The sequence below is a fragment of the Oreochromis aureus genome, linkage group 5, assembly GCF_013358895.1.
Source record: "Oreochromis aureus strain Israel breed Guangdong linkage group 5, ZZ_aureus, whole genome shotgun sequence".
Classification (NCBI taxonomy): Eukaryota; Metazoa; Chordata; class Actinopteri; order Cichliformes; family Cichlidae; genus Oreochromis; species Oreochromis aureus.
In genome coordinates, this window is record NC_052946.1 from 12,576,858 (window position 1) to 12,603,675 (window position 26,818).

The 26,818-nt window shown below is 40.7% G+C and overlaps 1 protein-coding gene across 3 annotated transcripts; it reads right to left on the minus strand.

Moving 5' to 3' along the window:
- Positions 1 to 739: 739 nt before the first annotated feature.
- LOC116330174 (ataxin-7) lies at positions 740 to 26,633 on the minus strand. Of its 3 annotated transcripts, none has more exons than XM_039612156.1 (13): positions 26,491 to 26,633; positions 24,317 to 24,418; positions 19,742 to 19,954; positions 19,460 to 19,528; positions 11,756 to 11,860; positions 7,386 to 7,674; positions 6,634 to 6,953; positions 6,210 to 6,292; positions 5,253 to 5,533; positions 4,913 to 5,090; positions 4,680 to 4,801; positions 3,438 to 4,587; positions 740 to 2,702 (listed from the first exon to the last, which is right to left on the minus strand). In XM_039612156.1, the coding sequence occupies exons 3-13, from the start codon at positions 19,944 to 19,946 to the stop codon at positions 2,685 to 2,687; spliced, it is 2,820 nt and encodes a 939-aa protein (XP_039468090.1). In that variant the 5' UTR covers positions 19,947 to 19,954; positions 24,317 to 24,418; positions 26,491 to 26,633; the 3' UTR covers positions 740 to 2,684. The 3 variants fall into 3 exon arrangements, with proteins under 3 accessions (XP_039468090.1, XP_031608272.1, XP_031608273.1); XM_031752412.2 differs by having other exon boundaries at positions 4,913 to 5,093; XM_031752413.2 differs by lacking the exon at positions 26,491 to 26,633 and adding an exon at positions 24,962 to 25,221 and having other exon boundaries at positions 4,913 to 5,093.
- Between the last annotated feature and the right edge of the window lie 185 nt (positions 26,634 to 26,818).

Here is a 26,818-nt window from a genome sequence, read left to right on the forward strand (position 1 = left end):
GGAAAACAAAAACAGAACAAGTGTTTCGCAATGGGCAGCTGACAAGCTCAAGTTCCACTACATTTAGGGTTCAGAGGCAGACTTAAAGCCAAATCCCCTAAATACTTTGAACATTCAAGTAAGGGAAAAACAACCCAACGAATACTGTCCTCAAACAGTTGGGATGAAACAAATTCAGGCACTTTCTTAATTTGATATTTCTTTTAAGAGCTGCTCAACGCGTTCTTTAAAAGCTGTGATTCAAATTACTCGTTTGGCAACAACGATGCAAGCAGTTGGACCGTAAAAATGTTCCTATTCCTTGCAATAATTTCTCAAGTCCCTTCAGCCTATTTTCTTTTTTTTGGAACAAAAGAACAAGTGTTTCAATCATGAAATGTGTTTAAGGTTTACAAAGTGTTACGACTGAAGAGTCCACGAAAGATGGTTAGACAGCGGGGGCACAGCTTCGAGCCTGCACGACATCGCAGAATCACAGGCTGATTGGGTCGCAGAGTAACTTATTTTGTTAATTCGTAGGCAACATAAAATGTCTTGTAAAAGCACATGTGATTGAGACCTTGAAAAGTGAATAAAGGTTTCCTGTCATACAGACACATGCTACAGTGGCAACACTTCTTTCCTTAAAGGATCCCAGTACACGATTCATGAGATGCTTCAGCTTCCACATATAGGCATATTGCATTATATAGACTTGGCAGTGAACCACTTCAAATAGTCATGTTCTCTGACTTTATCATTTTTTTAATGTTTTTTTTTTACTAAATAAATAATGATTTTTCAAAATTGTACCAAAAATTCTGCGTGTACAAAAAAATGCCTGTGCAAAAATACATATTTTAACTATGTACAATTTGTTAACAAAATATGTTTTCTCAAATAGGGATACTTCAGTACTTGTTTGATACATAGGCTACAAGAAAAAAAAAAAAAAGCTAACTGAAGATTAAAAAAAAAAGTCTACTAGGTTTTCCACACTAATTGACATCAGTGGAGGTTCCATAAAACAGGTGTTGCCAAAAGATCTAAGATCTAGTGAAGCCATCTCCATGAATCTCACACTGTAACGCTCGTCCCCGAGACCTCTCGACCTAAGCTATTTCCCAACGAGTTGGGCAAGTATTGCCTGATTTAAGACTATTTTGACAGCGGAACAAGAGTACAATGCCTCGTCTACTGTGACAAATCTCTTCTGAACATAGTGTTACTGCGAGGCATTCAAACTGTAACGTCCAGAGCTTGGGTAGTGGTTACACACACGAGGGACAATCATACCCACAGAAGACAGGTGACGTGCAAGTTTGCTCCAGTTAAGACGTACCATACCTGATTCCCTATGTTTAGAAAAAAAAAAAAAAAAAATTACAATTCACATCTGCCCACATACAGCTGTGGAATTCACTCAGCGGTATAGGTAAAAAGTAGGTAACTTGTGGCTATAGTTATACAGCTTGCACAGATTTTCTTCAATCCACAAATGCGCCATCACCGCTTCATAAGCAAGACTGCCCACCTTTTACTTAAAAAAAATTAAAAAAACAAAAGTAGTTGGCAAAGCTGATAGCAGCTTTTTGGCTTGCTTTGTGGACAACTAAAGCAGTGCCTGTGGAGAAAGTAGTTATTTAGTGCTGTTCACAGTTGGGGGTAGGTCTACTGTGGCTATCATTTTGCACGCTGAAAAGATTCCGAAAATTAACAGGCTTCCTCGAGACCGATCTCTCCCTCTCTGACAAAAGATCCAATCGAATGGGCACATCAGGTGTCCTTTTCACATTTAAAAGCACAACCGTCTTCACCAAGTCTACAAAGCCCCTTTGTAGTTCAGTGTAAAAAGATCATAAGAAATCATAGAAAGGTAACACTTGCATAATTATTCCGGGTAATAAAAGAAGTGACCAGATCATCCCTACGGGCTCGTCTCAGGCTACTGCATGTTACCCGAGGTAACTTAACATGTCGCCAGGGAGAATCACAATAACAAGAAGTGAAACAAGGTGATTGTGTGTATTTTTTTTAAGGTTTTTGCAAGTAACAGTTTTCTTCTCCTACTGCTTTGCTTGCAAGGCTTCTGAGATCAGGCGCTGGGGGTGTAATTAAGTTGGAAATTCCAGTAGTCCAGCAGAATTTGACATGAGAAAAATTACTCGTACACACACATAAGCACACACACACTCTCACACAGTCTTTTTTTTTTTTTTTTTTTTTAAACAAACACGGAAGAGATCTGCTCGTTGTCTCCCCAGTTGCTCAGTGTCATGACGGCTTGTTGCAGCAGCCCTTAACCTGAACCCAATGACCTTTGAACTACAGGACAAGAGACCGATGGCTGTTGCAATTGTTCCTCCTTCCTCCGACCAAACAGGAAGACCTCTCAGAATACTGGGACAACAGTGGCGTGGGGGGATCCTTTGCTTGCGCATTAGATCCCTGGCGCTCCACGCTATCCCCCATTCAGTTCCCCCTGCCCGCACCTCACACACACACATGGCTTTGGGAGAAACGGTAAGGACCACATATACATCATTGGGCAGTCCAAATTATCTCCACCCTGAGGATTGTGGGAAGCTGAGAGTAATGTGGATTTGATTTCAGAAGGCCTCATGCATTCCAGAGCAGTATGCGGACCACTCTGGATTATTTCCCGCCCGCCTGCCAGTTTCATACACTGAAGCCGGACACCGCTGTCAGGGACGAGCCTTTGGCTGGAAAAGGAGAGGAAAAAAAAAACAATCTTAAAATGGTTGTAAAGTCATCAGTCTATAAACTAGCTTTGTAGTTCAAGATTTTAGTTGAAGCTTCAATTTCTAACAAGAATTACTTCTTTCTTTGATTTCATTCTTTATTTTTTTTTTAAATCGGGAGATTCAAATGTCGGGCAAGACCATTTAATGTAATCAGAAATGTCTTATCACCTGATACTTTTGGCATCATATATAAAATACTATAAATACCTAATTTCCTCATCTTTACTCAGTTTATATCAACCATTAGGTTCTTTAATATTTTAATATTTCATTTCACTGATTTTGATAATTCACATGAAAAACAAATGACCAAAAGAAAAAAGTTCTTTAAAAAGGAATATGGCTGAATACCACTTGGGCACTTTGCTTGGAGGATGCAGTTTATGTGCATGATAGCTCAGAACTGCGAGGTGTTCATAGCCATTTATTTTGCAGTAATACACTACACTTTTATTAGTCTGTGTTCAGAATAAGAAAATTGCCGTGACCTAATATATATCTGAAAAATGTGGAACTATAATCATGGTTTAATGTAGTATCCTTCAAATCTTAACAATATCCATCCTTAGCCTAAGATGACATTTGACCCACATCCCCAAATTTGAAGTGCAGTGAACTGAGAAAGGAACAAAATCTTTCACAAGATGCAATCAGTGAAAATAAAAACATCCTGAATGTGTCTCAAAAACCAACCTGATGTAAATGAGAGTTGTTGGGTAGACCCGGTGTCCCTGGTATACTCCGCCCATGCTTCCCATGGATGTTGTTAATGGCAGGTGACTTGGCCACTTTGGGTCTACCTGGTCCTGGCCCCCCACCTCCTACTCCGAGCCCACCTTCCCCACCTCCGCTATTTACGCCACTGGAGGCAGAAGAGCTTTTGCGCTTCTTGGCCTCCAGGCGCCCGTCTGAGGAGTGGTGACTAAAGCTGGTGTGGTGGTCAGATGAGGATTGGTGGTGGACAAAAGGTCCCAAGGAAAGGGTTGAGTCACTGCTGTTCATTACCACGCTCATACGCTTGATGGACTCTGCAGGGCTCCCCGAGGGAGGACCTCGTGCTGGTGGCCCAGAGGAGCCACCGGCGGAACTGCCAGAAAGCTCGGCCTTGAGGCTAAGGGAGTTTGTTCGCACAGTAGGCCCACAGTTAAGCCCCACACTGTGGACTCCACTGTGGGAGGAGGATAATGACGATGAGGACGAAGGACCTAATGAGCTGTGGTGGTAGGTGCTCCCTGAGCTGCCGACATTTGCACAGTTCTTCTTAAAAGAGGAGGAAGAGAAGTTGGCATTGGAAGAGGAAGATTCAGTGGAGCCATGGGATGAAGAGAGGATAGAACTGTTCTTCCTCTTCTTCCCCGAGCTGAAGCTAGCGCCGCTACTGGTATTGTTGGCTCCAGTGCTTCCTCCACTGGTGGTGTTGGGGATGATGGTTACGGAGGAGCCAGACGAGCTCTCCTTGGGCCTAAAAGATGACGAAGATTTGGTAGTGCTGCTGCCGGAGGAACGGGACTTAGGCACCCGGCCTGAGGTTAGGGAAGGAGCTGAAGAAGAAGAGGATGAGGACAAGTGGGCTGAAGGCATCTGCGGCGACGAAGACACTTGTCGGGCTTGTGTGGTGCCATAGGCCGGGTGCTCAGCCCCACCCTGCGGCGAGCTGCGGGCATTTAAGGTGGTCCCATAGGAGAGCACTGACTTGCCCTCATAGGATTGGCTGTAAGGAGTCTGGGGCAAGGTGGCAGGAGGGCCCAGGAAGCCTGAAGAGGGAGTGCTACAGTGGGAATTTGTGCTTGTCCTATGGGTGGGTGCAACAGAGGAGGAGTTCTCCAAGGCTAAGGGGATTTTCCTTAAGCAAAGATTATCAGAAATTAAGCAATTATTAATTTGACTCATAAATTTAAAAAAAAAGAAAAAAGGATGAGTCCAAGACTGACTTACTTCCACATTTGGGAGTTGACATGCTTTTCCATCATTGTGGTGAGGGCACATCGCACTTTGTCCCATCGCCGGTCAAAGGAATAATAGCCTCTCCCAAACAGTCGACTCCCAAAAGTACAGTACTGGGAATAGAAGGGAAGAACAGATGAGAACTGTAATCTTTAATGGCTTGACCAGTGTAATAAAAAAAAAGGAAAGTTCCTTGGGGGTAACTGCAGATGAAGTGCACTTACAGCTGCCGGTCGTGGATGATAACCTGAATAGTGACAGTCCAGTTTCTCAGCATTGTCCTCACGCTCCTCGTTCTCTCCCTCATCACTGGATGGTCTAGAAAAGCCATCGGGGGTCGTTTGGGGATGGTGCAGCGACTCGTGGACTGCTGCAGAGTCTCCAGAAATACCACCTCCGTGACTGCTGTTTAGTGTAATGGAGAGAAATTGTGGCTGGTCATTTTCACCTTATTCGTCAAAGCTGAATCAAACTGAAACTGTTTGTTTCATGCCTGTGTGAGCAAAGCTACACACAGACACAATACAAGCACAGCAAAAAATCAAAGTGTGGCACAGCAATTACCGTGGAAGACCAGGGCTGTGAAATTTGGGCTTTCCAATTGGCAAAGGCTTAGTGGCATCAAGGGCTGGGCCGTTTCCATGAGCCACCTGGTGGGCATCATGGCCAGGGGTGAGGTGGGAAGAGGGGTGTGGGTCCCTGAGAGGGGGGTTTTGCTGGGAATGATTTTGGTGGAGTTCTCGCTCCCTCTCCCGCTCCCTTGTTCTGTTCTTGTGCTCTGCCAGCAATGTGTCAAAGCGCTTCCTCCGCCCTGGCACCGCCCTCCGCTGGCTTAAGGAATGTGTCTGTTGAGACATTATAAAGTTAATAGAATTTTCATTATGGTAAGAGCCAGAGAGTTCTCCTTAGAACGGCTCTTAATTTCCTTTTTTTATTGCCGTTTATACTTGGCAGCTCTGGCTCTAACAAATTTTTACAACATGCATGACACGTGCACGGCTCGACTGCAGTCAATCACAACCATCCTCGGAAATGCAAAGAATAACTTTGGTAATATTCTACACATTATATAGAATAATACAACATAATTGAACTCTATGCCAAAGCGCTCCACTTCTATTAAAACACAATGAGTGACAGCGTTGTGCTTTTTCATTAAACACAGACATTGTAGTTTCCTATATTTCAAAGTAGAGTTCATCATTACAGGCTCCTCAGAGTTACGCTGTGCTCCTCTTTGTGGCAAACCATCTGAGCTGACAGCATGTGTCCTAGAAACACCGGCCCTCAATTGTCAGCCTGTGGCTGCCGTGGGAAACGCTCACCCAGAGGTTTGAAGCTTGCTGCCTCCACAAGTATGTCAAGAACACGTTAGATCATCTTGTGAATCTAGCAAGTGTGCTTTGATCCTCATTGCTGACAACAAGAAAAACTGCTGAGCATTACCAGCCCAATTCTCTTTTAAAAAAAAAATGCTTTTATACAGCCCAGGTGCAGCGTGCAAAGCAGGGACTTTGTTACCTTGCATGTTAGGGATCTTGTGCAGGGTTTTCGAGATGTCACATCTATAACGCCACAGTGGATATCTGGATTAAACTCACGTTCTGATGGCAGAGCAAAGGGGGAGGAAAAAAACATTTGTTACCTTCATAATTTGGGACAAGTTGTGTTATGCAAAACATTAATATTACGTAATCCTTTCCCCTTTAAGCTAATGTATGGGACATTTTGTTTAAGCTGCCGACAACATTCTGAAATGATGTTTGCTAGTTACACTCTTTCATAGGCAATAAAACAGGAAACTAGTGGGAGGTTGGTCTAATAGATTAAAAAGCAAGGTTATAAAAAAATACTTTTAGGCTAAAGCATGTAATGCTGTATGAGACTTTTAAATACTCTGAAAAAATGACAAACTAGTCCCCCCTCATTCCACATTCCAGCTGACCTGTGACTTTCTTGTTAACGTGACGTCTGCTACTCGCACTGCTGCTGTCCTGCTTCTTCTCCGAGAGGACAGTGAGGTGGCCCTTGCCATTGGGAATCTGACCTGGGGCCAGTAATGGAGGCTTTGGTATGGAGGGACAGTTAAGGCCTGCTTTTAGGGCTGATGAGGAGGTCGTGATGGTGGTAGTGTTGGAGCTCACAGTGGTGCTAGAGGAGGATGTAGAGGAGGATGAGGTGGTGGCGGGGGCAGATGGAGCTTGCGCCGGCTTAGCTGGCGTGTCCGGCTTCGGATGCATCTTGTCCATCTTGACAGCTGGAAGGCTGGAAGAGAAGATGACAGCGATGAAAAGGGTGGCGAGGAGGAAGCTGAGGGTTAGAAACAGTGAGCCAGTGACAAGTGTATGGCAAGAGACAGATGTGGACATATGGATGGTCCTGCGAAGACAATCACTACTAATATGTTCCGCTATATATCAAACACCTTCAAAAGAAGAAAAAGGTCAAAATCAATACTAGTGTATAAATGTCTGAATCAGATTTCTACAGAGAAACAAGCAGTAAAGGCAAATAGCTCTGACTGCCACATAAACCAGCAATAAGCAGTAGTACCTTATTTTTAACCACTAGTATTGCTACAAAAACTATTACAAGTAGTCTCCATTTCAAAGTTGTTGTTTTTTTTAAATCAGACTTTAGTATGTCTGCCAGAAATGTGGTTGTAACAACCCTGCACTTGTGCAGAGTGAAACTTACATCTTTTCTGGCTGGTTCATCCTGAAGGGGGCAAAGGGGGGTCTTCGCTGAACGCCTGGCAGCTTCTCTTTGGCTGGTTTGACAAGTTTGGGATTGGAGGACGATGATGAAGAGGAGGATAAGCTTGAGCTAGCAGCTGAAGGTCGACCAAGGACGCCTCCGGTAGCCACTGCAGCTACGGACACCGAGCCCATCCCGGGCCCAATTCCACTGCCGCTGCTCCGGTTCCTGACAGACGCAGGAAACGGCGAGGTGGACGCTGGCTTGCTGGCCGAACTGTGTCTTCTCTCTAAAATGATAACACAAACCAAACAGGCATTAAAACATAATAGTTAACACACTAATTATAATCCAACAGTACTATAGAACTAAACATAGTTGTGACTCATAAAAAAAAGAAAAAAAAAAGAGAAATGGAAACATTAAAAATCTCCCTCTAACAGCTGTGAGCATGTTAGCTGAACAGCTAATAAGCAGTATTGGTGATTCATGCGCTGCATCTTGAAATAGAACTGGCCAACAGGTCAAGAGCTTTCTTTCTTGCTTGAGCTTCTTATAACAGCTGCTGTGCAAACTGATGAAAGGCAGTAAGACAGCAGAAAAGGTTAGAGTGATGCTTAGTTGTGGATGGAAAGACAAAAATAGAACTGGGGGGGGAATGCTCATGTGCTTAAATCCAAATCTAGCTGTCTTTAAGCACACTGCTTTCCAAAATGAACAAACCCTGTGTGAACACGAATCCCACCAATTACACATTTACACAAGACAATTACAGATCTACTTTCAAAGAAGGCTCTCATCACATCCTATTTTTAGTAACAGCGTACAACAAAAGCTGCTGTCCCAATGTCACCACTACACAAGCACTTCATAGTTTAAGGTTGATTAGCTGTCACTGCATAAACAATTAAAAAGAAAAAGCTAGACAAAAACATCATGAAGGATTTTTGTTTTAATTCAGAAATGACTGGAAGCATGAAGCAGAGAGATTTGAATCTCGGCAAAAGCAGCAGCTCTCTAACAGAAATAGTGGGCGTTCTGGGTGACACAGACCGACATACACTCCTGCTGCTCTGATTACACGTAGAGAAAGAGAGACTGACAGACGTGAGCGTGGGTGTCATACGCCCTGCCTCGATCACGCTCAATCCAGGGAGCTCCCTCACCTAAACCAAACTGAGAATTTTCAGCAGTGAGGAAACATCTGACATGGAGAGAATCTCCTGCTGGAAGCTGCATGTGAGCAAAAGCAACTGCAGGCAGCTGAAGGACATACAGAGAAACAAGACAGACAAAGGTGACTAACAAGAATTTCAGAAGAGAGACGGCAAATAAACATTTGACTCAACACTCACAGTTAACTCTGAGCAGCAGCAATGAAAGACAGGACAGAAAATAACTGCATGCTTAAAAAAAATGAGAGAAAAAGGTGCACAACATCAGCACCAGAAGCATTAGTAATTTTCTACCAAGGACCTGTGTCAGCTGGCTACTGTCACCAGTGTTTTTCCTGCATGATTAATAAATAAATAAATAAAAACAGGCACCTCCACGAAAGAGGTTTTGGCCAAATGAAAACCACCAGGATTATAGAAAAAAATATTTAAATGGTAAAAAAAAAAAAAAAAAAAAAAAAAAAAAAAAAAATTAACAGTAACATGAAAGGTCTTCTGCTAAGTAAGGTCACCTAGACCCTCTGCCCCAAACTAATCATGCTTATGTGTGCAGTCACCTCTCAATTGTCTTTTGATTTAGTCCCATTTTGTGTGATTCTAACTAACTACATGATAAAGCTGGGGAGTGGGTTGTGGGACAAAACTCACTGTCATCAGGTAACAACAAACAGGCTTAGTGCTCCAAAAAAGTGGAGTGGCTACAAAGGATACGAATGCTCAAGAAAGGTACCACTCCCATTTGCCTTCAGCTATATTCCTCAAGAACACACACACAAGCTTCTAACTCTTAATCTTCTAACTTCTGCTTTCTGAGAGAAAAAAGGAAAAAAATTGCTTTTAAGAGTGCCCTCTCCACACCTAGGGGGCTCTCCTCCATACCCATTCAACCTACACTCAAGATATTTTCCCCTCCCACTTCTAAGAAGCCAAACAACCCAACAGCTTTTCTTTCACTGCCTCCCTCCCACTTCCTCTCACTGTCTTGTCCTGTCCCAGTCAACAGTGAACCTCTGCACACAAACTCACACCAAGAAATCCAAGTGAGACAGTTGTGCTCTGTCTACAAAACAACAAGCCAACAGCAGCACCAATGGTAGTCAAAACTGATGTAGGGAGGAAAAAAGGTAAGGGAAAAACAAGGACAGACAGACAGAAGACATAGGAGGAGCCTTAATATCATGTTTCATATTATCAAACAGCTGGCTCAGTGGCATGGGGGAATCCCAGCCTGCAGAAGTGAAAGAAAGAAAGAAAATCAAGAAGTGTGATGGCCTTACTACAAACTCCACAGGCATCATGTTTAAGTAAAGACAAAGTGTAACCTATTAAAAAAAACAAAGGTAAAACTAAAACCTTGAGTTAACAAGAAACTCAAATCCACCGTGGTTCCCTTCTTTTACCATTTGAGCTCAAGACACTGAGTGCAAAATTCTGTATGTCTCGATCTCTGAGAAGTCTTTCTTAGACAAGTTCATAAACGAATGCATAAAATGCCAGGCAAAGCAGCAGCTTCCCGTTCTGTGGTGAGTGTCACCCCTGCTGGGCTCAGCCTCAGCCGAGAAGCACAGACACCTAAAGGGAGACAGATGGGCTCAAAGAAGCACGCTAATATCATATTGAGACCATCTCAATGGTGCCGAGATCAGTGCCTTTTCCCCGCGTTAACGCCGCACGGGGTCCTCCCATAATGACATCACAGAGAGGACATGGGGTAAAACACAGCAAGAGCACTGCTGCTCTGTATGGCCACACATACTACCATGGCTACAGAGTTTCACTTAGATTTAGACTCTGTGGTTATAGCTGATGCAATAAGTTCATTAAGTGAAACTTTTTAAAAAAAAAATAATTTTGATATTGCATGGTTTAAAAGCTTCTTAAAAAAAAAAAAAAGTAATTCTTTGCATGCAGCAGCTCAAATCGGAAGATTTACTGTGACGGGGAATCTTTGGGTTTAGCTTCACCTCCTGATTTTAAGAACAGAACTTAAAGATGTTGCAAAAGATGAAAAAGAGACTGGTGCATTCATTATGATAAACACACTACAGACAATCTGTTCACAGGAAGAATCAGCAGCAGCAAACAGCTGAAGAAACAAATATCAAGAAACATGATGAAATCACTGTAAACCTCTGGGTGCTTCTACACCATGGATCAAGCCGAGCACAGTCTGCATTAACAATGCGACCCTGTATATGGAGTAAAGCCACACGTTCTGATAATGATTGTTTTACTTTACACTTGGCACTGCCATCCAGTGTTTATCTACAGTTCCTTCAAAACCCCCTGACACCTCAAAATAGAGACTGTATTTCAGACACACCCGTATATCTATACTGTTTAACAATGATGGAGAAGTCTCTGAGTGACGTTCACACAGTTCCAAGGACAGTTTTACCCTAGAAGCCACATGCTGCTATACCTCCCTCTTGTGGTTGACCTTGATAAGTGTAATTGCTGCTGCACTTCAGAGAACACCAGACACTTCCAGGTATTTAGTGGCCATTAAAAATAATAAAATTCTCGTACATTAAAGGAGCATTCCTACACAACAAGACAAAAGAGGTGCTATTCTACTTCTTATTGTTTCAGGAAGTGAGTTAAAGTGAAAACAGACAGCCTACTTCTTTCTGTAGCTGTGGGAATTTGCGAACACTCAAGTTCAGCAAGATCCAAGTTTTGTACTTTTCTTTACTTTCATTCAGCACAGTACTCAAAGACACAGCTTAAATACTAAGCAGGTGAAATCTGTGCACTGAAACATCCCCAGCTTATTGTCTTAACAGTACTAGAAATCTTATCTGAGCTGTTATCTGTTAAAACAGCCCACTACTGGAAAGACTTGAGAGAGACCTGTCAAATATTAACACAGGAATTTTGAACACACAAACACTAAATAAATAGGCTACTGAGTGGAGTCGAAAACTGGGTGGGGGGTACACAGAGAGAAGAAGTACTACTAGGAGTGTGTTAATCAAAGAAACATCACATTACTCTGGGTATGGATATAGAGTTCCCCCCAATTCTTTATTCCCCAACCTTGCTGATCATCTGCAGCAACAGCCACCTCCTTGTTGTAGTGGATTACTGCTACTACTTGAATCTAGGAAATCTAGCTCTGCACCCCAGCTGCATGAAAAATAACTGAATATATAGATATATCAAGGCGTGTGTGTGTGCGTGTGTATCACTTACCAAAGTGTGCTTGAAAGGCTTGTGGCTTGACTACCTGACCACAGTGGCTGCACATCACCAGGTAGAAGTCGTCCTGTGCGGGACACTGGCCAAATATGGACATGTCTGTAAATGGGAAGATACAAGCAGATGGAGCTCAACTCAAGGAGAATAAATAAAAGCGTGACCGATGCCACAGTTGGCAGCAGATTCTGCAAAATACACACTGTTCAATGTGCAACCAAACATCAACCGCTTAGTTTGTTTTATATTTAATGTGCATTTGTTGGGGAGTGCGCCGAGGAGTAAATAGACAAACGCAGCAGACCACAAGAAAATACGTTCTTGGCTGAGCCTTAACAGCAATTCTGAATTATTGCCTAGCACATACAGTAAGATCCATAAATGTGTGAACAAGGCCATCATTTTCAGAGTTGTCCTTTTCTACTCCATCGCAGCGGAAAAGGAAATTTAGTAATCACAGTGTCATAAATGTAGACTCAAGTTAAATTCAAGTGGTACAAAATACTGCCCCACCCATTTAGCAATGGTAGATATTCTTTTACATAGCTCCTACATTTCACTGTCTCAAAGTTAAGTGGACAAACTAACATAATTATAACATTTTCAGATTATAAATAATACATTAAAGTCAATATCTGCTTTTCAGCCAGTCAGTGAGAGAACCTATAAAGTAGCCAGAGTTGAGGTGCTTCTGGAGCTACATACTTTCCATGCTGAGGGTGTGTGCAGTGGCTTGTGTTCTACTAATCTGCATTGAGGGCAGTGACCTGAAGAAACTGCTCTGTTTGGCCTTTAAGAGTCAGGAGGTCCTTTGTTGCCTCAATGTCCTCCAGTACAGACAGTAGGAGGCAGTATTGTTTTAGTGACTGAGATAATAAAAACCTGTGTAAACCTGCTTTTTCTGCACACAGAAAACTGAAACCGATAAAGACTGAAGCAGGTGTGAACAAAATCTTATCAACATTCATTCCTAAATGACGCCTCGCTGGTCAGAATACTCGTGAACAACTACTAAATGCTAATTTAACACTTGAAAACAACTCCTAGCCTTTTATATTGTTAATTTAAAATGAAACAACAGGGCAACAGACCACACCTGGCCATGAAACTGCATATCAGTTAACTGTCCAATTTCTTTTGAACCTTTGAAATAGATAAACTATGTAAAGCACTGCTGTAGCAAGAGCCTACACATATATCACACAGTGCTGCTTTATTAGAAATCCACTGTGGTGGTTTACAGAGGCAAAGTTCGGAAACTGCGCTCTTGTTCAACAGCTTAGACAAAATCAATTTTTAACACAATCCACAATAGGAATTTTTAAAAATTAACAAGCTCAGGAAAGCAGTTTGGCCAAGTAAAGTCTACACATGCAACCCAGGAGTGATTTGTAAATATAGATCACTTATGAGCCCTTATTCACCATGAGAACAAGTACTGGTGATAAGCACCAATCCAAAGGTTGCCTTTCCAAGATATAAACAAACTCAGTACTGGCTTAGAGCATGCAACATTTTCTGACTCAATAATTAGGAGATATCACAAAGGAATCAGGTTTAATAAGGTGGGTGCTATCCCCTTAGTGCTTTCTATGTTGTTATTAAGAAACAAAGAAAGCCTGCCTTTTGGAATGCCACACTCTGAGCTACCAAGGGAAACTACCAGATATTCTGAGAATGGGCAGTTTTGCAAAAGGTCCAAATGTCATTCTCAAACTTGCCCAGGTCGCAACGCTTGTTTGAGGTTTCCTCTGTCAAACATGGCTTGATTATTTAATTACCTTTTCCACCAGTCCAACAAAATACTTAACACAAAATGAAAAAAAAGAAAATGGAAAAATCTTTTTTGCCATATTCGTTTCATAGAAGACTAAACAAGTTTTGGACCCCTGGTTGAAATGTCAAAAAAACATTTTAAGGCTATGAATTTTTCTTTTAATGACTATGTTTTTTAAAGCTCAATTGACCAATTAATTGGTAAAAGTAATTACGAAATTAACCTATAAAGAATGAATTATTTTTGCAGTCAGGCAGACTAAATGGAGTTATTTATGGTGTTTTTCAAGATGTAAAAGTTGGCTGTCCCAGGTGTACAGAAATGCTTAAAACCCAGCTTAACTAAACTAGTCATGTAGGTTACCACCTTGTGAAATCTGATCCCTAAGGTCAGGTCATATTTCCATGAAGATGACAGTATAGGGTTAAAATTAAAATGCTGATGCACATAACATCATAGATCATGATGCATTTCTTCCTGGATAAAACCTGGATAAAACTCTAAAAACGGGAAATACAAATACAAAGAAAACCATAAAAAGGAAAAATGCAAAGGTGTCTTCAGCTCGAGAACCTCTGCCCAATGACAAACCTCACGCTTTAAAGCCACTCCAAGGCGAATCAGAGGGAAGTGCTGCTTCTCAGCAGAATGTGATCAAAATTTACCCTGGCGGAGAGAACCAGAAACCACCTAATTAAGGAGGCTAATTAAGAGATTGCCTGGGGCGTTATGATGAGATGAGCAGAGGAGAGGATACAAGAGCAGAGAAGTGGAGCCCCTCTCCAATATGCTCCGCCAGGACTGTCAAGGGTTCTCCAAACATCACTGGCCAAGTCTTGAAGGGATGAGGGCCATTAAGCAAAGACCGTATAAAAGATGTACCTGGCAGATTCTCTCTCAAGGAGGTCAGAGGCAATCGTGTGTGGATGAATTGACAAGTCCAATGCTACTTAATGTGTGTCAATTGTCTGAAGCTATTTTGCCAAGTGTCTCCTTCAACAGCAATGGACCAAAAAGACTTGCTTTCAAAGTATCTGCTTGCTACAAAGAGGAAGGAAAATATCCTCACTTAATGGACAAAGGCATGTGAATTACAAGTGGTAAAATGTGACATGGAGTATTCACTCGTTGCCAATTGCAAAAGGACAAACCATCAAAGCAATAGCTAAATGCTAGCGTAGGCAAATTCTATGTTCAACACATCTATTTTAATTCTATTCTGTATATACCCAATTTGCTTATCCAAGTAGCAAATTGCAGATATAATGAGAGAGCAAACATATTTGCCAAATCAATAACTTCCTGTGTATTTTTCATTAAAACTGCCTTTCTCTCAAATCTACTGAAACAGGACAGGAACTGCAGCATCCAACCACATTTCCTCACTGGATCAATAGCAAGGTCAAGCAAGACTCGTTTCCAAACTGCTGCTGCAGTTCACGTGCAGTATTTTTCATTAGTATTTTTCTAATGGGATGCTCAACTATGAAAGCAGACATGCTATACAGCTTTGCTACTCCACGTTCAGTGCCGTAGCACTAAATGGCCTTTACTGCTAAAACTGTCCGACTTCAAAAGTGCTCCAACGCTACTGTGTCTGCCCTCCTCTCAACCTCCATTTTCTTCTTTTTCAAACATGAGGTGTTAAGGACAGAGAGAAAGAAAGTCACTCTAGACAAGAAATAAGACAGAACAGTGAATTTAAGCCAAAAGGAAAAAAAGAGCGCAAAACGGGAACAAAGTTGCAGTAAACGAACAGAGAAGCCGTCTGAGGCCTCTGCGAGACAAAGAGGCAGTGAGCAAAGGACCTACGCTTGAAGGAGGAGGAAGAGAGAGCCTGAGAGCACAAGGCAGGGGAAGAGAATGAGAGTCCAGTTAATTTCAGCATCCTCATCCGTGGCAGTGATGAACGATCTAGGTGCAATCGTAGCAGCTCTGGCTGCCGCTGAGTAGCGCACATGCTGGCTGCATCTGACCTGTGGCTGACAGTGGCACTACATTTCCCAGCTTCCCTGACTGTGACAGCGGCACTGTAAAATTTATCAACAGCGTGACAGAATGATGAATTCATCAGTCATCCGGTACCATACATTCTTACAATCTGTGTGTGTGCGTGTTATTCATCTGCGTGCAGTAGAATGGCAGTAACGCCACAGGAGGAATCTGGTGGTGAGTCATGGCAGAGCGATGTAGTCATCCACTTGTAATACCCCTACCAGACGCACGCGCACACACACAGGCTTTCTATGAAGACAAACTTCTGCCACGAGCAGCATGTGTTGATGAGCCCTATGACACAAACAACAGTCACTGACAGACGCCGCAACATGATAAAGACATGTTTCATGACAGCCAAATGTCAACTGACCCCGCAACCTTGAATTTCAGATGAGCATTCTGTCTCTGTCCTTTATGCGGAAAAATGTTCTAAATGGTTGACAAATGAAAAGATACAGTGACTTAGTGGTGTCCTACGTCTCGTACCATCAAAACCACTCCATTGCACTTTGGCGCTGATTCTCCAAGTTTCATGAACTCTACACAGGACAGAAATTTTCCGAGACATAATCTATCACTTTGTGTTTTGTTGACAGCGATAGAGAGCAGCATCTAACTATCTCCCGTAAGCATTCAACTCGGTTTAAGCTGGTGGCTAACCCAGCATACGACTTACTTCATTTTCCTACTCAAACTATTCCCTTATCTGCCCAACGCATGTGAGCATCATAGCATCAAGCACATAGGACACTCTGCTGACCACACACACACACACAAAAAAGGCAATATTAGAGAAGTCCTCTGTGAAGCAGTCTGCAATAAACCCCCTCCTTTATTCAACACATAAGGAGGAAAACCAAATAAAGTTGGATATGCAATGATGACACAAGTGTGGGACAAACTAATGTGCCAAAAAAGAAGAGAGGCTGAACCGCCGATCTCCACACTCATTCAAAGTGTGACTTCAAAGTGCATTACTACTAAGACAGTGAGGCCTTAGGGCTGTCCCACTGTTAAACTCTCAAACACACAAGGGCTCTCTCAGGTTTTTTGAGCCCTTTATGCTCACAGTGCATTTCTACAAACGCTCCCTGAGGGAAATACCCACAGTTCATTGTGTTGTGACGTTAAACTCTGGGTTAAGGGGGAAAGCCTGAAAACATTTAAAAAAAGTAAATAAACAAAGGAAGGAAAGAGAAAAAAAAAACACTAATGTGAACCAAATGCTATATAATGTGTTCATCTATTCATCACCTGTTCATACTGTGTTCGTTTTTGTTGCTGCTTGTCAAAAGCAAGTGAATTAGTACTTCTTAAAGCCACTGCCGAGAAGATGTTCAATTCACATGAATGGCTCAGCCTTGACCATGCAGAAAGTAAACAGTGCAACATAAAATGCCCCAAACAACAAATATGTTTTTGAGCCATCAAGGTAATATCACATGGTATGCCCAAACCTGCCGTCCTATTCCTGTATATACCATTTTGAGTGGCCAACCTCTGGCACACAATCACTAAACAGGTAACATCATCAGTCTGTGAGGGCTCAAACCCTGGGCCTTAAGATGAATTTATACTTCTGTCTTAAATCTTCAATGTTATGATGTAACCTACACAGTTTCCTGACGATCACTTCCTGAGAAATGTAACTACATGTCAAACTGATGCAGCCAACAACTATAGTGATTGGCCTGTTTACTACTGTCAAATCTTCCAATGTGTTTCTGCGCACTTTTTCACTCCAGTTTTTGAATTTATAAGTGACAGAATAATCATCATCGCCTCAATATAAGAAATTGCAGATTTTAGCAAATTCCTGGATGGAGACTTCCGAAACTATTAGTATAGATGTGAGGAAATGTTCAAATAAGTGGAAAAACTTGACAGACAAATATGTTTGACCCAGGGAGGGAAAAACGTCCGAGCTGTCTTATCGGTCACCATCATGGCTGGCACCACATATAAAACAAGAGGGCACGACCGCAAGGCAAATAACAACCCATCACATGCAAGCTCGAATGCTGGCTACAGCAATTGCCACTTATATAGGTTACATTGTAGGTGTATGTGACATGACTTAAAAATACTGTCCATCCAATATGTAGATCAACGCTTTAACAACGATGAGAATGAGAACTACTAAAATTTAACATTTGTGCCTTCACAATGTGAATCACCTAGGTCAGAAACCTGTTAAATTCTTTGATGATTAAGCACACCACAGCGAATGATTCAAAGCTGGCCAGAGAATTATTGATGGTGTCGACGTCTAAAGGAGCTTCTTGCGGTTTTTGCTTGATTAGCACCGTTTTCTCTTGACCAAAATGATACATGTAAAAACAATTTCAAAACAGAGATTATTATTTTTAGCCCACATTTAGTTCTGAAAAGAAGCTTAAACAAAAGAATGCATTTTAATCTTGGTGGCCTACCTACTGCAGTAACTGCCCCTTAACAGCAAGGTCATACATGACATGCCCTGCTTGTTTCTCCGTCAGCAGGAGATAAAATTCCTTTTTAGAAAGTAACTACATCGTGTTGAAATGTTTAGAACACAAGAACAAACATGTCATCTCCATAGGTATACACTTTTAAGTAGACTGCCTAACTAATAACTCAAGACAGTGCACATCATTAGCTCGGCATAACGCCTTTCATAGAACAAGCTAAGCTTACAATCACCGTATCACCACAGTGACAAAGTTGATTCATCACTTGATTTACTTGTGCCTCAAATGAACAGGTTAGTCCTCAGCTCTTTTCGCCAGCAGACTCATCCTTATTTCAATCTTGAGGTCTGGCGTGTTATATGTCAGCTTGGAAACTTAAGCATCACAGTAGTCTTAAGTAAACAAAATGCAATTTTACTTTTAAAACGATTTACCTTTGTGATGAAATTCATTCTAAATCAAGGCCTGCCAGCAGGCCCAATCAGCTAAAGCTAATCGAGGTGTTTCCAAAAATAAAACAGCAGTACAAACTGCTTTGAAACACCTCTCTCTAGCTCAGAAGCCAGGCAATGTGTGTGTTGTACATTTTGAGCTTTAGCTCCTGTTTAAGATGATGCCCTCTGCCATGATTTTACAATTGTCCTTCAAGAGTTTATTAGCTAAACCTACTATGTTTTAACCCTGGAATAACCACACATACTAGCAGAACAACAGTCATATCAAGATTTTAATCAGTGTAGCCTGGTTGATTGTTTTTATCCTATTCAGGGTTTTATATTTTTCCTACATGAATAGCTCATGCATATTGGTTGGTGGTTTAAAAGGCCAATAAATTATATCTTTAAATTCCACATTTTGTAAAATATTTTTTAAGTATTTTTCTTAATAAACAGTTAAATTATTAACATCATATGTTGGTTGTTAAACTGAAGTAAGCAAAAACGTAACTTAACATTTTAACTTAAATATATTGTACAAAAAGTCCAACTTGCTGTTTTAACAGCAGTAGTTGAACAGTATTATGCTGGCTTTTGCTTCGAAAAATCAGAGCTATGCTTACGAAGTAACTTTTTAACTTCTTTATACTTTGCATTTCTCTTAGCAACAAACATCAATGTTGTCTTAAGGTAAGGGGAGAGATGTGAAACATGGTGGAAGTTTTGCAAAATGGGAGAAATATGGATGCGAAAAAAAGTCCTTTTAACACACCACCCAATGAAATACACATTATCACTTTAGTCAGCAAGTCCAAGTTGCTAATCGTTAAGTTATTTTAGGTTCATGTGCAAATGTCACCACATGAATTACCGACACGTCTGACTGATTATATCCGGGTGCGCTTGTTTTACTATATGTTTTGCAGAACGACGCGAGTAAAGTGTTTGAATCCATGTTAGCGTGAGTGAATGTATGTATGCGTATTAACCCCCATAACCAAAATACACCTTTGGCCCTAGAGGGAAAAAAAACACTCACCTTCTCTGCACAAACGCATGGCTTCTCGATTTTTCCCGAAGTCTTTAAAACTTTCCTCCGATTCAGCACCTAAAAAATGAGGCGATCCGAAACACACAAATGAATAGTTGCACTTGCTTCCCTGCCCGTGCTGTTGCTACCAGTAGCGTTTCTTCATATTCAACCGAAAACTGCATGCACTCGGCAAAAAAAAAAAAAAAAAAAAAAAAAAAAAGACAGGACTGGCAACTGTCGCGCTCTACCTCGCTTCCTCGCAAACATACGGCACGCTGGGGAACTCACCGTCGTTGCCGTGGAGTTTGGCGGCGTCGACCCAGCTGCTCCAAGGCTGTCCCAGCATTATTTCTGGACTAGGCAACGATCTCCGCTCCGCAACAGTCGCCATTGCTGTGGAGCCTTCTCCCCGCTGGATCTGCTGCTGCTTCAGCTGCTGCCTGGCCGCTCGGCGCTGTTCCCCCCTGACGTCATCCTCGGCCCTTTCCGACATTCTTTCCGCTACAATGTAACAACACGAGAGTCAGCGCTGGTAGAGCTCGGGATAGGAGGACTTTTACACTGATTGACACGGGCATACGCGTGTTGTTTTCAGCAAACCCGCCTCTCAGGAAAAAAAAAATCGCCCTGTGAGGTAACTTGACGTTACAAGTACAAAGCTTACACAACATACTGTTTAACGTCGAATAAATAGGCCGGCTGGCGATTCAGCTGAAGGCTGCTGGTTCCCTTGGCTGTGGCTCACTCACTAGCTAACGTTTAGAAATTTAAATTACATTTAATAATTGTACACTCTACTTGCGAATAACGATGCTATCAAATACAGTGCTTTGAGGCAAATTTGTGATTGGTTATAAATGAACAACAACAGTAATAATACCAATTTAATGCACAAGTTATTAGTTAATAAGGATCGGTTTTGAGATTTGACTCAATATAAACAGTTGTAAGATATACTAAATACTTTTTTTGTAATTGTGGGTGTGACAATAGAAGATGCCTGCACCATGACATATTTATAATTAATGATCGATTCTTTGTTTTCTTCCCGTACTAAGAAAATGTGAGCTTTAACATCTTAAATATATCAGCCATAAAGCTGTGCTGATCAATATATCGAATTTCTACTGGTGACTTACGAGTGAAATACTATATTATAATGACTTTATGTTTAGAATGTATGCATTAGCTTCCCAATATACTGAAGAATATGAGAAAAATACATTTAGAGATATTGACTTTGTGTAAAAGGATTATGGTCAGTTACATTATATTCCATTTAAACACATGTCTAAGATGTATTAATGCAAGACTTCAGAGATTTCTGAATGACATGCACAAACCCTTTAATTTCTAAGCATTTCAGATTTGCAAAGTCTGTTATAATCTACCAAGTTTACTTTCACTTTCAAAATGAAACATTTCTCATTCACCCAGACAGCATGTGCTCGCCTAAGTAAAGCCGAACAAGGAGAGAGAAAAAAAAAGAAACAAAACAAGAACTGGGATCCTTTTACATTCTTGCCAGAAACAAAACCTAGAAAAGTACAGACGTCTTGTAAAGACGGTGTAACACACTGACTGAAATTACTTACAAATGGCACATCTCATCTGTTGTGGCATTTCCTCTTTAATATTAATCATGCAGTGTTGGACTGTGTACCCATTTTACCCCTCTACCTAAAATTCTTACTCCAATTTAGCAAGAATTCAAAAAAGCCTTAGACAAAAATGGCCTTCGCCTTCTCAAGTACAGAGTTTAGTGTAGGAATGCACTGATATTATCAGATGAACATCAGTATCAACTGGTGTCAGTCTTCCTGACTGCTATCGCCTAGCAAATGCTGATCGGTTTCTGCGTCGTCAAATCAATCAGGTGCTCACACGTTGTGATGAGGAGCTCAAATAGTTCAAGAAAATTTAAAACTTCTCTGTGCTTTTAGCACAAAATGGTAATAAATAAAAGCAAAGACAAAATGAGCAAACAAAGGAAGGAAAAAAACAGTATTAGTACATTGTGACCTCAAAAGTCTGTTTGAAAGTAGAATTTTACCATCATTCATTTAAAGGCAAATTAAAAACCTCATCCTGAGTATGCTGGCTGTGTGTGTGTGCTCAAACATTATGATGAAGAGCATTTTTAAAGACTGAAACTACAATAATGTCAATTTAACAACCTTGATGCCAGTTGGTTTAATGTTTTAACTGGATATAGTTATTTGACGTGCCCCCAGATTTCTCATTTCTTCAAAACATCTGTTGCCTTTGTTGCCATAGCATCACATCTGTAAGGTCAAAGCAAAATGATCGCAATAGTGTAGGTTCAGGAACTCTGCCCAGCATAACTGTGACATTCTTGTGGGAAGAACCAGTTAACAATCAGTGCACTGATCATAACAAGAGCATTTCAAGAGGAAGAGGTCTGTGTGATTACCGTCATCCTTTCACGTACCCTCACTCATTAATTTTAGAGAACTACTGCTTCACTGGAGAGGAAATAATTTGCATATGTAACTTATTAGCACCATATATTAGTAGCCGAGTGTGCTGACATTTTCTGAAACTACCCTGAAACAATTGTGAGTAAAAGCAATAACATCACAAAGGTAGTGACAACATGCCTCTGATACACAACAAGAACGTCAAGTTTACTGTACCTGAAAGAGGTCACAACTGCTGCATCTTGTCTGTGGCTTAGAGGAAGAGATCCCCCTTTCTATACACTCCAGTATAAGGTGATTGATATTTTGGTATAGAGCCAACTCTTCAACTGGAGCAAAGTCCAGCCCAGCTGGTCTTCCCTAGTTTTATGTTCTTTAGGATTTTTTGGGGGGGACTCAGATCCTGTCCCTTTCAGTTTTACATCGTGATTCACAGCAGACATTTCTACTCTACTTGGCTACATTACCTTATGGTTTATTTTGCTCTGTAAGCGCATTAAAAAACAAACAAAAAAACAATTTCAGTTTACGTGACCTCCTCCTCATGTTCTTGCTGTTTTTATGAAATCACCTTTAAGTAAATACTCTTAGTTAATTCCAGATTGCCCTCTCACAGAAGAGAGGGCTAGTAAGGTGAAAAATTGAACACTCCCACTGGTCCTCAAGTCATATCAAGCTTTTGTTGAGTTTATCTTTGTTTCCAGAATCAATACCTATGTCCAGACTGTAAGACTGTATATAAAGATGGAACAAGCAATCATGATGTCATTATTGTTTTTAGAGACAGAAACTCCCATATGTGAATGAAAGGGTAAAGTAATAAGTTATCAGCTAATGCTAGCTGGCCTCATTATTATTTCAGAATACTTCCAGGATATCTGAGATAATATTTATGACATTATTAAAAAATACTGAATACTTTTTTCTTTTTAATTACTGCAGTTTGCAGGCAGTACCATTAATTATTTTTTTTTTTTTTAAACGAAACAAAGCGCACTTTCCACCCTTTTCTAACGAGTTACTGTCACTGATGACAGACTGCCTAATTGAAGTGCTAATATGTTGAAACAAGGTGCCAGCAACAGTAGCACTCCAGTGCAAATGTAAACCAAAACTAGCCAAAAGAAAATTTAAATCATAAAATAACTGCTTAATACCTTAATTTAACAATAACTCAATTAACTTAACCTTGTAAAGCATCAAGAGCCTGCACAATATTGTCACCAAGAGACCTTGTACCAGCTATAACATAGCTACATCAGTAATCTTCATCCACTGTTTGCTTTTCCTGACATATAGATTGTAATTACCTTGACTAAAATCACCATCAGAGACTGATATACAGTTCTCACTCTCAGATAGGCCTGGCCTTTCTTTGTTATTGTGCACACTGAAGGATGCAAATGCATGGTGTTGCTATATTGCTGATGTTTTGACACATTTTTTTTTTTTGACATGTAAAGATTTTTACTGGTATTACGAGGAACAGCCCTGCTGTACAGATGGAACGCACAGACAGAGATATCTGCTTATTACTACTAAGTAACAGACTAATAAAACACTAGAATTTCACTCACCAAAACTGAAGCACAAACATCTAGATTAAGCTGTACCACACACACCTGCCAATCAAAGTGACCATGCATTATGAAAGAGGCTTACCTGTCTATGAGGCATAAACTGTTTATTTGTACCAGGCTATAAAGATGTCTTACCGTCATTTACTTGGACATTTTAACATAACAGCCTGTAAAGATTGACTTGCTTTTGGGGCCAGTCTCAAATGGCCATTTATTTATCTAGTACTTCCATGTTGGATTCATTTTCTAGCGCAAAATTTGCCACTTGGTCAAACACAGCAGGAGCGTGTAATCATCTCAGATGATTTAATCCAGTGATTCTAATCAAAATCTATTGTGAGTTCAAAGAACAGAACAAAGCAGATTAGCGGACGCTGGATCAGCCTGCTGATGTTGAATCTTTTAAGCAACATACAGAGAACAGATGCTGTAAAAATGAAGACCTCTGTAACACTAAGCAGTCCAACATAGAAGTCTTGAAATTACACAATTTGTGTAATTTCCTTGATACTTACCGAGGGGCAGCTGCACTGCTGGTCTTTTTTAAAATTCAAACAATTCATACACATATAGTAAAAAAAAAAAAAAAAAAAAAAAAACGAATCTTAAAACCCAATACAAGTAGTATAAAGCATATCCTCAGATGCAACCTAGTGATGCTGTAGTCTCATTAAGCAACACTTCCTTGATACTGAATACTTTACAATAGAAACTGTATTCAGTGTTGGGCCGTTGTGATGGAAGTACTACATGGCTAGGTATGATTATTCTGCAGCTGAGGAAACGTAAAAAAACCACCACATGTCAATAGAGTTTTGAAATGAACAGCAGCAAGATCTTACCTTGGCAAAACAAGAAACAAGGAATTTATCTTTAAACTCAATCAGATGATCCACATCAGTTTGGGTGATTCCTGGCTGGCACACACACACTGGATAGGAAATCTGGAGACATACACAGACATGCATTGAGGGAAGATGTAACTATACCACACCTTTTCCTTTCTAAAGGTAGTAGGTGGAATTTTTGAATTATGTGTAAAAAACACTTTCATTCCTGCCCCCTTAGTGATCAACTTAGTAAAGCAACACATACATCTACAGGAATCCATTTTAAAGACATGTAGACATTTTTATTGTTTTTGTTGTCTTCATACATTTAAGGCATATTGCTGTTTATTCAGTAGTGTACTGTACCATATGGATTCCACCAACTTTACATTTGTTAATCGAATGTTGTTTTGCTTGTTTTGATGCAGCCCTTTAAAACTTACAACCTAAATACTGTCAGAACTAAACCACACTTCTTAAGTTTAAGTTATCTAATGTCACAAATTTGTTATAATGAGGACAGAATCAAAATAAATTCACTGCAGGGAGACCTGAATTCCAGGATTTACTGGTGCTACAGGTTTTAAAAAAAAAATGTGTACTGCTAATATACACAACAACTTTTAGCAAAAGCAGAAAGAAAAATAAGAATCTTACTGCTGCAAAAGTGGCAGTCCAAAACTATTTTCACACATCAAGTCTGGAAAATGTTCAGAGAGTCAGGTCGGGAGACTGTCCAGTGTTTTCTCTTCTCACATCTAGCTCACAGCAGAAGATTATTAATTGTTAATAGTTAGTGTGGTTTAGGTGAACAAGCTGCCTGGCTGGAAGGTTGAGGACACAGGACACAGTCACTCAGTGTAAATTCACCACAGTACTATCTGCGCTATTCTCACATTCGACAACACGTAATACATATAGACTATCTATCAACATGTATAGACATCTAAAAGTCAATACTTTCCTGTTAACTTTCAATAAGTTAGAGTGGGAAACAATTACAGAGTATTATGTAAACGCTGGCATATGGGTGACTGTGGAACATGCTATTTAACCTTTCGACAGCAACAAAAATTCTGACTTGTGACAATGCAGAAGGGAAAAGTTTCAGCAGAACTAAAATATTAGTATTACATTTGATTCTGTATGCATGTGCTGTCAAACAATACTAACAGACAATTCTCACATCTCTTTTTCATAAATGCCAACACTGATAAAGTGGCAAAGAGCTAGTGCCACCATTATATCCGCTGGCCTCTACAGTGTCACAGTATTAATACGGGCTTATAACACGTTTATCATTATATCCGAAAAATTGCCTAGAATACACTAATATATCATCTGAACATCAGTAATACTGACTTCTGACCAGCATGTAAGATTATGTTTACGATGGCAGCAGCCGATGTCATCTGTTGTGTTATCTGCTTAATTAATTTATTTTTTTTGTTGTTTTTATCTTTCTCAACTGGGTGGCTAAATAACAAAAGCTACATAAAAACATGAAAAATAAAATGACATTCAGACAGAAAAGATATGATCCAATTATCACAATGATTGGAATGGGGAACTGGTTATGCTGGATTTCCACCTTTATATAGATTCACTGAAAAGGCCTATACCGGTTAGGAACAATGTTAATAACATTCTTACGGAATATAAACATACCAGTACCCGTAGCTTAGCCTTAGTTCGGTTGTGGTTTTGACTTTACGAAATGAGTACGTTAAAGGCCATGAGTGGAAGAACATACCATTATGTCATTTCTTTAGAAAAACAGTTGTTGTCATTGGCAGACAGGTGCAACTCTGACACATAGATAAGAGAGAACGCAGGAACCAGAATTTGTATTGGCTAGAATTGCTGCCACTTCTACTCGACACTAATTACACTATCGTAGTTATTTTTTTGAATAAAAAAAGACAACATTAACCTTCACCGGAAATACGGTATTTGAAAACAGACCAAATGTCTATTAGCCGTTGTGTCATGACAGTAAGCTTAATCCAGTGTGGGTCTGTGACTGGTACAAACGTTACTAAACAGCACTGATGGCTAACGTTAGCCTGCTAGCTGGCTAACGTTAGCCAGCCATGACTAGCGCCAGCGAGGAAGCTGACAGCAGCCTGACAGCCCAGCAGAAGTCATTAGCCGCGGTCACATATCGACAACAGCTTCACACTTACCAAGGCTCTGGATCCTGTAGACGTAAGTCTGACACCTGGCTGATATATATCAACTGGATGCACAGGGTGAAGGAGACAGAAGACGGTGGAAAAGAGCGAGTTTAGTGCTCAGCCTCTGTGGAGGTCTTCACCTGGTGCTTCCATGTCTGTTTACCAGACTGCATTCTGGGACAGAGAAAAACGTCACCGCGCCACGACGCAAGCGCGAACTGACCAATGACTGCATGGCACCGCCGAACTTCTCCACCGGGAGATTTTATTTATTTATTTATTTAAATTTATTTATTTATTATTTTATTTTATTCCCCTGTTAAATACAGTATTTACA

Excerpts from the sequence above, each read along its gene's own strand:
- LOC116330174 (XM_031752412.2), bottom strand. The coding sequence starts at position 19,946 with ATGTCGGAAAGGGCCGAGGATGACGTCAGGGGGGAACAGCGCCGAGCG. Across the intron at positions 5,534-6,209 it reads CAAGATCCCTAACATGCAAG|ACACATTCCTTAAGCCAGCG; the intron begins GTAACAAAGTCC and ends ATGTCTCAACAG. Across the intron at positions 5,094-5,252 it reads CACAGCCCTGGTCTTCCACG|CAGTCACGGAGGTGGTATTT; the intron begins GTAATTGCTGTG and ends TACACTAAACAG.